This window comes from Alligator sinensis, unplaced genomic scaffold (assembly GCF_000455745.1).
Source record: "Alligator sinensis unplaced genomic scaffold, ASM45574v1 scaffold351_1, whole genome shotgun sequence".
Lineage (NCBI taxonomy): Eukaryota > Metazoa > Chordata > Crocodylia > Alligatoridae > Alligator > Alligator sinensis.
The window spans coordinates 318042-333515 of NW_005842790.1; the positions used below are offsets into that span (position 1 = coordinate 318042).

Below are 15474 nucleotides of genomic sequence, written 5' to 3' on the forward strand. Positions count from 1 at the left end.
GGGAGCTACCTTTGCATGGGTAACTAAAATGTGAAGCCTTATGCTACTACGCAACAGGAGAGTTTACATATGCTAAATAATCATCACTGAAGGAATTAAATATGAAAAATGTTCCCTTCCAAGATATTGCAAGGCTGTATTATAGTTATATGGTAAACACTATAGCCCCTATTTCCTTATTACATGGTATTTTAATACGTACTTAAAATACTGTACTATTTATTTTAGTAGCTGGTATCTACAGAAAATCATAGCAATAGCAGACACCCAAATGGTAGCAAAGAGGATAACCAGTTAAAAAAAAGTATATGAAATGACGACCAGTCAACCACATTGGATACATGTATATATATCGGTGTAATCAACTTTTAAAAAATGGCCTTAATTACCTTTCCAACACCAGCAGCATAAGAAAAAGGCACTAATACACACACACACACACGGTGTATCCGTTCATAATTTTTCCACTTTTAAATTAGAACTTCGCAACACAACTTTTATTTAAGTCACATGTGCAGGTGTATGTTAGTTGTGTATATATAGTTTCATAGTTTCTAGGGTCGGAAGCGACCTGGGCAGATCATCTAATCCGACCCCCTGCCATGGCAGGAAAGAGTACTGGGGGTCAAATGACCCCAGCAAGATGGTCATCTAACCTCCTCTTAAAAACCCCCAGGGTGGGAGCCTGCACCACCTCACTTGGAAGCTGGTTCCAGCCCCTAGCCGCCCTGACCGTGAAGTAGCGCCTCCTGATGTCCAACTTAAACCTTCCCTCCGCCAGCTTGTGACCGTTATTCCTGGTCACTCCTGGCAGCGCTCGGGGGAACAGGGACTCCCCCAGTGCCTGTTGATCCCCCCTGACTAGTTTATAGCAGGCCACAAGATCCCCCCTCAGCCTTCTCTTCTGGAGGCTGAACAGGTTCAGGTCCCGTAACCTTTCCTCATAGGACCTGCCCTGCTGTCCCTTGATCATGCAAGTGGCCCTCCTCTGGACCCTCTCGATGCTGTCCACATCCCTCTTAAAGTGCGGCTCCCAGAACTGGACGCAGTACTCCAGCTGCGGCCTGACTAGTGCCGCATAGAGGGGGAGGATCACCTCCTTGGTCCTGCTTGAAATGCATCTGTGGATGCACGACAAGGTACAGTTGGCCTTCCTAGCCGCCTCCCCACACTGCCGAGCCATGTTCATCTTATATACATATATGTATATAAACACTTTGCAGAAGGGATTATGAAAAGTATTATCAACATATACAACTATCAACATACACATTGAAAAGTACTATCACCATACACATTGACACATTCAGATACATAACAGTTTTAGTGATTTACATAACAGGCCTACATGACCAATACCTGACCATCAATTCCTGCCTATTCAATTAAATCAATGGGGAGTTCTGCATTTTGTGCTTGATCCAAATCTCACTGAAGTCCCACAGACTTCAATGCAACAGAGTCTGAATCAGATGAGATAATAAATTAGTGAAGGGATATTCTCTTGTGTCCTACAATAGGAAGTGTCACTCCACCCTGCTCTGCTCCCCTCCAATAAAGGAAAGCATATACTAGGAGAGAATCTGCTAAGTTGGTTCATAGATCAGCATTCTGACCCATGTTTTATAACCTACATAAAACTAGAGCCTAATGCACCTCATTTTATATATATATATATTTTTTAATGGTATAACCTCCCCCCCATCTAAGTTCTGTCTGCCTATCCTACCTTAGTATATGCTTATCCTACATCATGTATTTGTATATTGTTTGCATTTGTGACAATCATACTTAATTTAAAAGATAAAGAATTACGTCTAAGCCCTCTCAGGTATTTCCCTGAGCCAGTGAGAGATGAGGGTGCAAATCAAAATAAAAGACCTCAGTGGAAGAAAGTCTCCATGAGGAACTCCTTGCATACATTCTGCTTCATTAGCCAGGTAGATTTTGTCTCCCCATTTCTTGGCAGAGGATATAGGGACTACAAAAAGAAATCTCACGGATATCTTGAGATCTATGTTATCACAAGCAAAATACATATTTCTATAAAAAAAAAAAATACTGCAAGGAAGCAGCATATCTGTGTCTCACGTTCTCTAAACCCTACCTGTAAAATATTGTTGAACTAAAAAGGCAAATCAATTTTTGCATGTAAGTTCACCATGCAGGGTCATAATGCCATACCTCTAGCTTAATTCTCTTTGGTGAAAGCTCATCTCTTTCTCCACATTTAGATCTAGAAGGAAAAAAAAAAAAGTCAAAACCACAAGTCTACTTGGACAATCCTGTCATAAAATGAAAAGAAAGCAACTCAATGTCATCCCTGCTACAACTCTCATGACTTCAGCAAAGCTACAGTAAGGATTCATTTTAGTAGACTAATATAGGGCCAAACCCTACATCTCAATCATGCAATTAGTCCTGATGAATATATTAGGAGTACTCATCTAACCACCTTTGAAGGACTGGATGTGTTGAAGGGTAAGCAGATGGAACTCAACTATGGGCAAGGAAGTTTGGTCAGTTAAGATGCTGTAATAAAGTGCTAAGGTGTTCCATTTGGGCTGATCTGCTGTTGAGCAGAGAGGCTTTTAACTAGGGAGAAGGAAGGTAACGGGATGAGAGCAAATACAGACAAGATCATACAGTGAGACAAGAAACATACTAAAAGCACCTGACATTAAACTAAATTAAGGTGCAATTAATCCCATGGGCAAAACTCCTCCTATATGCTGTTCTTTTGAACAGAGATGAATTTCACCTCAAAACAAAGTTTGAGAAAGAACATAATGGTATGCTGTTGGCCTCAGCTATGCAACATGAGGGAAAGCCTTAGCACATCTATGGTATGGGAGGAAAAAGCAGCTGAAATGGGGTGGGGGGCTGGGGGATACAAATTGTTGGGGGCAGAATTCTGAAACATGACAATATATTTACAAAAATATGGAAAATGTTATATATCAAGGATACACTCAAAATATTACTATAAAAAACTACCAGAAATATCAATTATATTTATAACCCTATTTTAAGAAATCTCTTAATACTATAATATAGATAATCTGATATAAAAATCCATCATGCTTCCTTTATTGTAGTTTCTTTCCAAATCAAATCAAGACAGATCATCAATTTAGATCTGGTCCCACATTTTTTAACCATGCCAGTAAAACCACCTATCACTGCTTCTGCCTTTTGTATACAGATTGGATTAACAGGATTCAAGCAACTGTGTTTAGGCCTTAGCCACTGTGCTCATTATATTACATCTGAATTACAAATTTCAACAAATATTTAAGAAGCTTGAGTCTCAGAGATGGTATACTGAAAGGGGATATACCATTCCTGAATCTGGAAAAATAAAGGGCAAATGAAAAGGTTAGAAAGCCTACATAATACAATTGATAATAGCATTAGGAAAGTTCCATGATTCATATAGTGTTACTAAAAATATCTATTTTATGCATCTATCTGCTCCCTCCCCGCCTTATGCAATTGTTCTGCTAGCCACAAAAGACTGAGAGATTTTTAATGCTTCCAAAGCAAAAAACAAAACAAACAAACAAACACACACACACACCCCCACCCCACTAAGCTCGTTCACTACACATGAAGCTCCCTCCGAGTTAATTAAAAGCTTACTTGGTCGTCCTGTAAGTATACTTGTATGTAACTTCTCGAGAGATCTGTCGAGCTAGCGCAAAGAGTTCATCTCTCCTGGTCAACAATGCATTATCTTTTACACACAGCTGAGCGGCTGCTTCATTAACTGTTAGCTGAAAGTAAAACACAAATAGGATTCATGATTTTTCAAACTGCCAACTGCTGACCCTTATAAAAGCATCCACTCTTCAGAAATGATAATGGATTTCAATGACAAGTCATTTACTTATAACTGTATGCTGAGCCTGTGTGTGCTTGTCTTCCCAGTTACTTGCCACGGTTATGAAAAGGGATACAAAAAGATGCAAGAACAGTATAACTTATACTTTAATTATAAGATGTCTTCATATAAGCTACTTGTACCAAATGCTAATATTAATTTGATACCAACACAAACATGCTGCTCTTAATATTTGAATAATTTAGCTTTCAAACATGTTTGACAGAGGATATTATTTTTATAAATGCAAGTGTGTAAAAGTATACACAGGGCTTGAAAACCCACCGACAGTGGTGGGTAGAAAAGCTTTCCTGAGTGAGTAAAGGCTACATTTCCCACCTTTAGGGTTGTGAAGATATTCTTCAAATGTAACCAGGCCCAGCAACATTACCCTAAGCCTGCTAGGACTGCGACCCAGTGCCTCTGTTGCTGCTAATGTATCTTTACAACATGGAATTAATAAGGCTTGTCAGCTTTACTACTGGCAATTAGAATCCTACAGGAAACACTGCATTTATTCTAAATACCTGTTTCATGCTATTGCTGACTGAAAAGCCCATGATCAACATCAGAACACACACTGAAGTTACACATGGACAGAGAGAAATCAAAACCCAGCTGCTGGAGAAGCTGTAGATTCTCTTTCATCTCACAGCAGCCATGACAGGAGAAAGCATTTCAATCTATGTTTCAGAGAGTGAATGGCACCAATATCAGGCACTCCAGCAAAAGGCTGTTATAACATATCTATCCTCCCAGAAGACACCAGAACCAACACCTCTTAGAGGTCTCAAAATGCTTCCCTTTTCAAGCAGCTCAGTTTTCAAGAGACTGAACTTCTCACCAAGGCACCAGCCCTACATTCACTGGTGGCATCCTCCATCTTGGTATTTTACATCTTCCTCAGGCTTGTTACCTATAAACAAGTATATTTTTCAAAACACTGTCAGCACATTTATTAGGGATCTAGTACTGCCATTTTCCATCCACACCTGTTTGTGCGGTCCAAGCTCTTAGGGAAGTGATGGTTCTCAACTATGGTGCCACAGCTAAGATCCTTTCAGGTGTGCTGTGGGGTGCCATGCAATGTTAGTACTGTCAGGTGTGCAAACATGACTCTCAAGATAAACCCAAAGGGCTCCTACAGACATGCAGCGAGGCAGCTCCAACATGCTGTAAATCCAGTGTGAAGCACACTTGATTAATCAAGTCTGCTAAAGCACAAAAATTAATGCACTCCAGCAGCCTCCAGTGTCACGTGTGTCAGCATCCCTGCGCTGAAAAATGGCAGCGGGGCACTTTGAACTAAAGCTCATCGAACAAACTTTAGTTCAAAGTGCCCCGCTGCCATTTTTCAGAGCGGAGATGCTGAACACATGATGCTTGGGCACTTTTAAGTAGTGTGGCTTGCTAATTAAAGCACCTCCCCCCCCACCTCCCAGAGCACATCTATAAATGCCCAGAGATTTCAAATAGGAATTTGCAGTGTCAAAAACATTCTGACCTGTTATGGTCTTTCTGAGGTCTTTGCAACAGAAAAAATGCTCTATAATTTTTACTTGTTTTTGGCTGCAGAAAAATAAAGAGCTGGCACTTTCTGCAGGGTGCCTCAAGTCTAAAGAGAGGTGTCCTGAGTTTAACAAGGTTGAGAATCACGATCTTGGGGCAAGGAAACACCAGGTCACTGAACAGGGCCAACCACAGGCAGGGAAATCACACACTGGCACACAACCCAAAACTCTTTGCATCAGCAGAGAAATGGAGTTTAGGAGCAGGACAGTAGGTCTATATTGACAATGAATTACTGGCAAAAATTCTGCATAGCTTTCTTTACTTCACTATGGCATGGTTATGTTTATAACTGCAATGGTTTTACCTCCAAAGGTTATAGAAACCCATCCCCCTTGTAAGCAAGCCTTCTGCAAAAAATAGTCCTAGAATGAAACCTCTTATACAAAGCGTCATGAACAAACAGAAGTTTACAGACTTGATCTGGAGGTTTTTGGCACCATCACTTAACTACTACCTTCAATTCAGTTTAGTATAATAGGATACAAAAGTTTTAGCACTATAAATGGTAGTAGAGCTGAGTTACCCAAGGGGTACTGTTGAGACAACTAGGTCTTGTTGGTCTCACAAGCAACTGTCATTCATGATCAACTGTCACTGAAATAAGACTAACAATAACAGAAGTACTAGAACCATTTTGAAACATGGTTACAACTGCCTTAATACCATATATTGAATTAAAATAATGAAAAGCTCAGTAGACCAAAAATCTCCAGGTTTTTTTTAAGTAGCAATGTAAGTAGCAATGACATTTTCATAATTAACGGATATCCAAGCAATTAATGCAACTTATAATAGTTTCAATATTCTTTAAGGATCAGTCTTCACACAGTTCTTGTATATCATGAATAATATGCAGCTGATGCTTAAATAACATTCCAAGTTATTCTATAACAGGATAAGGTTTCAAAAGGTTGGAATAATACTTTTAAAAAATTAATTCACTACTGGCAAGTACTCTTTGTCATAATGCATAAGAAAGCCATTTTTTTTTTCTGTTTTGTGCTCTTATGTCAGATTCCCTACAATCACTACAAATCCAACCTTACTAAATAAAAAGACACGATGGCCTTCTCCCTTTTCAGGTACCGAACCACAAGAAACAAGTGGGAAATTAAAGTGAAATGCAGCTCAAACAAGGCTCCCTCACCTACCTATAACAATGGGGTTTCACACAGCAGGGAAAACTCAAATCCACCCAATTTGGGGTGGGAGGGAAGAGAGTTGATGATTCCCCCACCACACCCACAACTAAATACAAAGTCTCTCGCCAAGCTACACCCTGTCAACAAAAGCAAAGAAACAGTATAAAAATCAGATTCATTTATTACTTACTTACCCTATTCCTATTTCTCACTCTGTGTTTTAAACAGGATTTTCTTGAGTTTTTTAGGCAGTCATGCAAGCACCAAAATATGTATATAAACCAAATTTGACTCAAGCACAGAAGAGGCACTAAGTTCAAGGACAGAGATGAAATGCAATCTTTCTTCAACCCAACCCATTGTGCCTCAGTCTCATGGTACGAGACACAGGGATGGGGGTCAAAGGCAGTACACTGTCATTAAAGTGAAAACTTCCTTGTTCCAAAAGCTTCTAATTTTCACTGGTCTCTCTCTTCTCCCACTATTATTTAAAGTTTTATCTGCTTTTATAAGTTATTTTGTCTTTTACCGTAAGCCATCCTAAGCCATTTTGGGGAAGGATGGCATATAAATCTAATGAATGAATGAATAATTGTAGGTAAAAAAACCAAACAAACACAAAACCCCCAAAACCAATGGCATGCTTTGGAAGATTCCTAAGCATCCAAAGTTCCCATTGGCTTCCAAGGGCTGCTCAGCTCCTTTAGAATTCAGGCTACTTCAGTGCACTTGGTAGGTTATTTATTGGGAAGTCTTAATCAAGGCTATTTAGCTATTAAGACTTGGTCAGAGTTGCATTAAATTAATACAGGTTTGGCCCTTTGCCCTGAAAGATTCACAATTTTCACATTAAGATATGTATGACAACTGGGACAGTGAGGGGTGTTCATGATGGTGAACAGCTGAATAAATTTCATTACCAGCTGGTAAGGAAAACCGTGAGCTGCGTGAAAGCACAACAAAGTGTAGGAATCTATGGACAACACTGCAGTGGTTAAAACTCTCATAAATCATTGTCAGGATGAGCAAAAACTCGTATTTTCCGAAGGGTTAAGGCTCCCTTCCTCTCCACAGTGAAACATTTAGAGAACATTTCAACTAAAGTCCCATAAGAGAGAGAAAGTTTAACCATGTTAGTCTGAAGTTAAGCAGAGTACAGATGTACTTATTCAGTTAGTCTACAAGGTGCATCTCTGCTCTACCTTTTCCATGAAAATAGTTGGCTTTACAAGACAGATTTTGGCTCAGCTCATTCAGTGTTTAAAAAACAGGCCCATTTATTACTGATCACATATAATTTGCATACATTTTGTATTAAATAAAGGCAAGGAGGGGGAGACCATTGGAGAAACAAGGTTTTACATGCAAAATTTGGCTTTTCTGAACAACCAATGAAAGGCAACTGCAAGCAATTTATTTTCTCATTTATATGCGTGTAGCTCCCACTGAATTTAATAAATTAAATTTATTTAATTAATTTAATTTAATTTAATTTAATAATTTAAAATTAAATTAAATTTTCCCCATGTATCGCCTGATCCTATATCCTTCTAAAGTAATACCCATGCAACATTTCCTAAAATGTGCTAGGATCAAACCATGTTCCCATTCATTTTTAATATACGTTTACAGCTGACAACAATGGCTCCTTCTACAACGTTAAAACATGCCAACAGGAAGAAACAAGTCCTAGCTCTCCCCTAGTCCTTCATCATGTAGTTTAGTGTGTCGTTCTAGGATGCAGCCAAATCATTCAGGGCTCTGAAGGAGCTGCTGCAATTCAGTCAAAGGACTACCTACATTTCAGTATATAGCAAATCCTCTTCCCGGCACTGGACCCAAGTAATTCAACTTGACGTCGGGGAACTCTGAGAGGAATTTTCTCTCTTGGCTTCAGAATGTCATTGCAGCTGCCATTGCAGACAGACGGCTTGGGTAGATTCTGCAAGCCCTGTGAGTCTCCATTCTATGCAGAGAGAGAGGTTACAAAGAATTCACCCTTCTTCTAAATTCCTGCTGTGCAGCAACGTGCACAGATGTCCCACAGAGTTTGATCCTACAGCCCAGGATTTGCACATCTCTAGAGGAGTCGCTTCAAATCCGTCATCCATCCCTCATGCAGCTGGGACAGCACTTGTCCTGCTACAGGTACATGGGAATATGCCAGGATCTCAACTTATGCACTGGATAAACTCCTAACACTGAGCTGTACCTTTTCCAAATACTGTATGTAACTGGAATCACACAACTAAATCTATCTAGTACTGATGTGTCTAAATGCCCGCAAGTTCAACTGAAAACATAATTAGTCTGCAGTAAAGACAAAAGAGATCATGGAGGGAGATTACTACTGGTCATAAATTGTTGACTCCTTAAAATAAATACTAATTTTAACTTTGTCTTTTTTCAAAAGTACCTGTAAGTTTACATTACACATAACACACCGACACCACTTTTTAGAAATGTCATTTTAAGTTATAAAAGTGAAAACAAGTATAAAACTGGTACTTTGTTTGCCATTCCTGTAGCGTGAATACAGCCTTCATTTTGGAAGCTCAGCCTCATATACCAACTTTCAAATCAGAATGAAATTTTGCAATCTCTGTTAACTGTGGAAGTGCTGATGCAGCATTCACAACAATACTATCTGGCACTGCTCTAAATTAATGTTTATTCTACTCAAGTGCCCTACTGCAACACTGAAAAAAGCTATTCCCAGCACAGACACACCTATTGCATTACAACCTACGCAGTATTAGCTTCAGAAAAGGAGCACAGAATGAAAGTAGTGTACGTGCATATGTGTACTTTTAAAGAAAGGGACATAAGTGATACTGTTACTCTGCAATGTCAAAATGAGAAGCCTTCAGGTCAAAGATACTCTGTCCCAACAGAGTCTGCCTTTCCCCTGCAGATAGCATCAGGGCATGCAGGCTACAGATTGGGCAATCACCCAGAGCACTAAGCTCAGTGAAACACAAAGGTAGTAAAGCCCATCTTGATCCCAAGTCACATAATAACCGAGTGCTGGGGGCCCTTAATCTGCAGTATTTTCTCCGCCTTCCATCTGCTGTGACATGAGGTGTAGAGCAAGGGAAGACTGCCAAGTTATATTAATCAAATTGGGTAACATCATCACCTGAAGCTTCAAATATCATTAGAAGAGACCCACTTACTCTCAAGAGAGAGACAGAAAGGCAGGACCTGTCTGGAGGCGTTCCCAGTGTTTAGAAGCCCAAGTCTGGAGCTTTGTACGGTACTGAATTGCTATTTAAGTGTTGCTGTATTTGTTTCTTTTGTTGCTTGTTTTACAGACACCAAAGTCAGCAATTTAGCACTCTAGTAATATGTATTTTAAATCACAGATGCCAATGTGGACAAGAGCAGGAAAGGTTACCCCTGTATCACCCCAGATCTTTATGAACCACATGTCTGAGGCAGTGCTGATGAGACGCAAACAAGCATTACATATACAATGTGAAGCAAAACTTGTGCCCATAGGAAAACTACAGGGAGTATAGTAGTGGGGCAAGCTCACTGCAGCTTGGGGTTTTTTTTTTACCTCGTGGAGGGTGAGATGTTTGCCATCCTTTCTCTTCGAGTCAAATCTGCCATATATTGCACTGTATTTCCTGATCTCCTCCTCTTTGTGAGGATCCTCGTCACTCATCTCAAAGATATGACCAATCATCTTCGCAAGCTTCTTATTTGTTTTCAGTAACTCCTTTACTTCATTCAAGTCACTTTTGGGCAGGGAGGGAACCATACGTTCTACGCATTCAGCAACTGACAGGGCAGCTGCAGCATCCAGGGTCTCAGAGTTTTCCTTTGGTGAAGCTGGAGAGCCAAGGTCAGCTGGGGAAAGACTGTGTTCACTCTCTGTAGTGTGGTGTCCCTGCCATAGTCTCGGTTCACTGCCACTCTGCAGTGTTAAGTTTCCCACACCGTCAGATTTGCCTGCACCCACACTTTGCACGCATGTAGTGGCAGCACATTTTGGAATCTTCAAGTGGGGCTCCCTGGTATTACTACTCCTTTCATAACTACTGCAGGATATTCCCAACCAAGCAGGAGACCCTTCTGGTAACTTATATATCGGAATGCTACTGACTGGTAAGGATGTGAGAGGTTGATTGAAAAGGCCTGGGTTTGTCACCCAGTCCCTCAAAGCCTTCTGCAGTCTTCGAACATGAAGAGGCTTGCTTGCCATGCCTACAAGAGCCATTATCTCCAAAAACTCCTCTTCGCCAGCTTCACAGAGTTGCTGGACATCATCACCACCCTGCTGAATGAAGGCATCAAAGTAGAATAAAAGATTTGCCTTTTGTAATATTCGATACAGTTGCAATTCCCCAAGGGTTCTGGGTAAAGCAGACGCCATCACAGGTAACAGAACCTATGAAAAGTAAAACAAGGAGAAAATGAACATCAGTTACCAGAGTAAATGCTGAAGTTCAGAGACTTTCTTCCTAGACTCAATGTTGTGAAAGAGAAGAGTATTTCTCCTCAGTGTACAAAAGATCATGGCTAGGAGAAAAGGTATTATGTTTTCCCTTTTGACCATTCAGCATGCTATTTGGTAAGCAGCTTTCATTTTCTGAGATGAGTCAATGGCTAAAACATTTATGAATGAATTTCAATCTACCCCTTACTGAAGTTTCAGCAAAGCTGTGACAGGAGATGATTCAAGGAGAACGCAGCTTACTTTCAATTTCACCTAAGAATATCAAAAGGGTACACTGACCTGCTGCTTAGGACAGCTCTTTCTGCCTGCTTCAATTCACAATATAACCAAGGATCTATCTGCCTGATAACAACATAACCACAACTCTAATAAAAGAAACTGCTAATTCTGACTACTCCTCCTTGACTCACTTCCTTCCCAAAAATACTCAGGTGAATGGGTGAGAGGGCAAAGAAGATGGGCTTTACAGCAGGCCTCAAAGTTAACAAATCTAGATTCTGGCTGAACATGCTGAGAGAGCACTCTCTCAACAGATCCTCATAGATACCTGCCATTTGTTGACAGTACTTTTCATAGTTGCTTCTACAAAGTGTTTATGTGCATATATACACAATTAACTTCATGCCTTTGCTGATTTCAATCAAGGCAGCATTACCGAGAGAAAGTTTCTGGGTTAGCAAAGTCCTTCAGGAGTGACAGTTTCAGAGCTTACAATCAATATCTTGAACTTGGCTGCCTCGTAGATACCAGGAAGCCTAGATACACCATTGGTGTTCACTCAATGTGACATGAAACCATACTCAGGGAAAGGTGAGTTACAGTCTGAATGGTCCCAGAAGGCAGCCTCATGCAGTGCACACTACAGCTGTCTCTCCTCAAGGAGACTAAGTGCTCTATTTCTGTATCTTGAGAAAAAATATTTGTACTTTTTTGAATTATGGAAAAATATCCCTTATTACCCATGCATCCTGTGAATGTTACTAAGTAACTCAGAATACCCTGAAAAGTTTTAGTTAAAAAACCATGTATGCTAACATTAACTCCAGCATGGGTTTTACAGAAACAATGGGGAGTTTAGGGTACTGTCATATAGGCTGAATCACTGATCAAGAAAAGTTTGAACTGCAAAATTTATTGGCTGTTATGAAAGCACTAGGATTAAAATCTAGAACTGGACACCTAATATCTTTCCTGCTCTACCACTGCACAGCATGTTAAAATTAGGAGATTAGTTGCTTATAGTCAACATTTACAAAATATGCAGAGCTATACATATTACTAGTTATCAGCATAACTTTCACAAGTATTACCATAAAAAGATACACAGAAGTGGAGGGTGGATTTAAATTATAATTTAAATCACAACCTGGTCAGGAAGCCTCAATTTAAACACTTTTCTACAAAAAGTTCATTCTTGTTGTTTGATATCCCTTATTCATTTAACTTCTTGAAACTTTGCACTTTTAGAAAAAGGCAAGGGCTTGACTGTCTATACAAAATCGCAAGAGGGCTGATGGGTAGGTAGTCAGGTCTGTTATCTCTCATCACCATATAATGCTGTTAACAAGGATGTTATATCTGGAGAGACAAATCCACAGACTGAGAACTGAAATTAAGCATCAGAGAGATGCTTACTGGGATCTTCTAGCCTGAGCACTGAGTCCCATTGGGTAGAGTGGTTTTCTTTAATCTTTATTAATCTATAGAGGAGCCTCTAGGAGCCCCATACAATTGGGCCCCTAATATAGTCCATGGCTTGTTGTGACCCATTTATAAAACTTTTCTAAAAAGGTTACACAAATATATTGTCTCAAATAGCATCTAATATACGTCTCAAGTAGTATCCAATTAGAAGTTAATTCCTATTCCACAACGATATCTTTGAGCTTGAACATATTTTAAATTAAAACTATCTTTATATAGACTTATTTTTTAAAAAGCATCTTGACAAAAAAAAAATACAATTAACTTTAAAAAATCCTATTTAAATTCTTAAAAATGCAATTTTTTTAAAATTCTTGATTTTTATCCACCCTGCAGAAGTGTGTACTTGGGACAAAAGGGTGAAATGCTAGGGAAAAAAAATGGTAGTAGAAAGTATTTTTACATTTACATGCCCTTTTGCTTTTAAGAGCCCTTAATGTCCCCCTCTCCAAAATGTACAAGAACTAACAAAATTAACACAGAACTTTTGTAAGAAAAGTTTAACTTTCAGATGCCCAGCGAGTAAAGCTTTGATTTGATTAAAGGCTACTAATGAAACTGAAATTAAGACAGACATAAAAATTGCACAAAACACAGTAGTAACAGGTTGTATGTGAACATATATCTTCAGGGGAAAAAAAGATTTACACAAGACCGAATGATATTTCTTGACTGGTATTTAAAATAGATGGTGTTATACCTGTTCAGTTTTGAGTGGGCAGTTTAAGTACCATAGCTGGATAGATCACAACCAAATAAATTATGCACTCCGGAATGCAGTATAAAATTGGAAGTCCTTATGAACGCTAAATATTACAGCAAAGTAGGTTAACTTATTGCAGCAGGATCCTTGAAAGGAAATGTATTTGAGACATTCTATTAAAAGCTACATACTGTAATTCAGCAATACGTGAAGTCCCATTAACAGGATCCCAATATATTAAATAGTAAAATTAAAGAAAAACACTGGCAATAAACTGAGATTACATATTGGAAGAGTTGGAGATCTCTCTTCTACACGTTATATTTTTTCCACCCTCACCATAATATTTTAACAAGTGAATTCACACAATGAATACGAATATGATTCAATTCCTCCATCCTGACACAAAATTCACATAAACAGCCTTTGTCTAGAGAACTCAGTAGGGTCCTGAAAAGGAGGAGGAGATGGCCTCTCACCTCCCAAGGCAAAGCGTGGAGCTGCTTTTTCCAGATGACAGGCTGAAAGATGACAGGCTGAAAGAGTAGCTAGTCCATTGGCAATCTTTACCTGGAGGTTCCTAACCAACAAATCTGCTCACAACGGACAAATCTAGATTAATATATGCTATGGAGGTACCACTGGTGACCCCACGGTTCAGACCATGTTGAGGCATTTAAAGCATTACCGAAATTACTGTTTTGTATTTTAAAGCCTGAATCCAGTCTCCAAATTAAAGTAATTTGAGAGGAGAAAGTTTTCTACACATTTAAATAAGGTATTTACTAACTTTTACAGAGACGTTTTTAAATGCTCCTATTGGAAGTTTTAACCTCTTTTTTCTCCTCACGTTAATTTGCACTCCTCTATTTCAATCCCACCTATTCTGACAGTATCTCCAACATGGGACCACTTCTGGATTTTTAAAATTAAACGTATTTAAGTGACCTTACTCAAATGGTCAGCTACTTTCGTTTTCTAATGCTTGCAGCTTGCCTCCCTAGCTCTATTCAGCTCATGAACTTGAAGGCCAGGAAGGCAGGGAGGCATCCGACTGGTCTTTATCAGGAGCACAAAGGAAAGAAACAGAGCTTGAAGAGCAAAAGTCAAAGGAAGGGCAACTATGAGGAAGGCAGTTCTGTCCAGAGGACCAGAGTCTGGCCATGTCTAAGGTGACACAATGAAATGTCCCATAGAAATATACGATCTAGACTTCACTGATGTGCTAATGCAGCTCTACTGTTGCCAATACCTAAGCAAACTCTGAATGAGCGCACCCCTCGTGGGAACCCAGGTAGACATCTAGCTGATGCCTACTCCTGCCTATGCCAAGGAAGACTGGCAGCAGCACCAAAAAGTACCAGTACATCCATCCCAGGCTACTCACAGCACTGCTGCCTGCCTTTCTGGGGAAAATGAAGCAGTTTACCAACAGGAGATGTCAAGTATCACTGCTTTAGTGTTGCTGCTTCAGCTTCATAATAACCATGCAGCACTGCTGAGGGAAACATGACAAAAGGCTGTATAAATAGAAGGGCAAGGAGGAGGGGATTCGTACACGACTATCCAATACCCTTATTTCTGCTCTATTAACGGAAGAGTCAGGTTCTTGATCAGACACTGGGGCCATGTGCGCCCTGCACCTCCACACACTCCTTACAAAGGCTCAGGCCTTCCCACCTGCAGTAATGGCCCTGGGTTTGCATCAGGCAGGTTGGTAATCTCCTGACAAACTACCAGAAGATAGCCAGAAAAGACTGCTCCCTCAGGACGGAATTACATAGCACTTTGAGGTACTTTCAACTGCAAGCATCTTCCCACCTTACAATTTGAGAAAGACTCCTGGCTGGACTACCCTTGCACTGACCCTCCTGACTCATTTCCAAGTCTCCCTTCCTGATCATTTGCATCACAAGTGTCAGATGACCTTAAAACAAGTCTCTGCTCCGGTGGGGAAGAGGTGAAGAACAGCCTGTAGGAAGCAAAGCTAGGTAACGTGTTGGGA

The 15474-nt window shown here is 39.9% G+C and overlaps 1 protein-coding gene across 2 annotated transcripts in view; it reads right to left on the reverse strand.

Moving 5' to 3' along the window:
* Nucleotides 1-15468, reverse strand: part of NAB1 (NGFI-A binding protein 1) — a 32044-nt gene extending 16576 nt beyond the window's left edge. Inside the window, exons 1-5 of one of the 2 annotated variants that reach the window (XM_014525353.2) lie at nucleotides 13949-15468; nucleotides 13467-13615; nucleotides 10160-10993; nucleotides 3643-3776; nucleotides 2185-2236 (exon numbers count right to left, since the gene is read on the reverse strand). In XM_014525353.2, coding sequence (XP_014380839.1) covers nucleotides 2185-2236; nucleotides 3643-3776; nucleotides 10160-10978 — 1005 coding nt within the window. In that variant the 5' untranslated portion in view covers nucleotides 10979-10993; nucleotides 13467-13615; nucleotides 13949-15468. Of the gene's footprint in view, nucleotides 1-2184; nucleotides 2237-3642; nucleotides 3777-10159; nucleotides 13424-13466; nucleotides 13616-13948 lie in introns of those variants that run through there. The other variant, XM_025191136.1, reaches the window with a different exon arrangement.
* Between the last annotated feature and the right edge of the window lie 6 nt (nucleotides 15469-15474).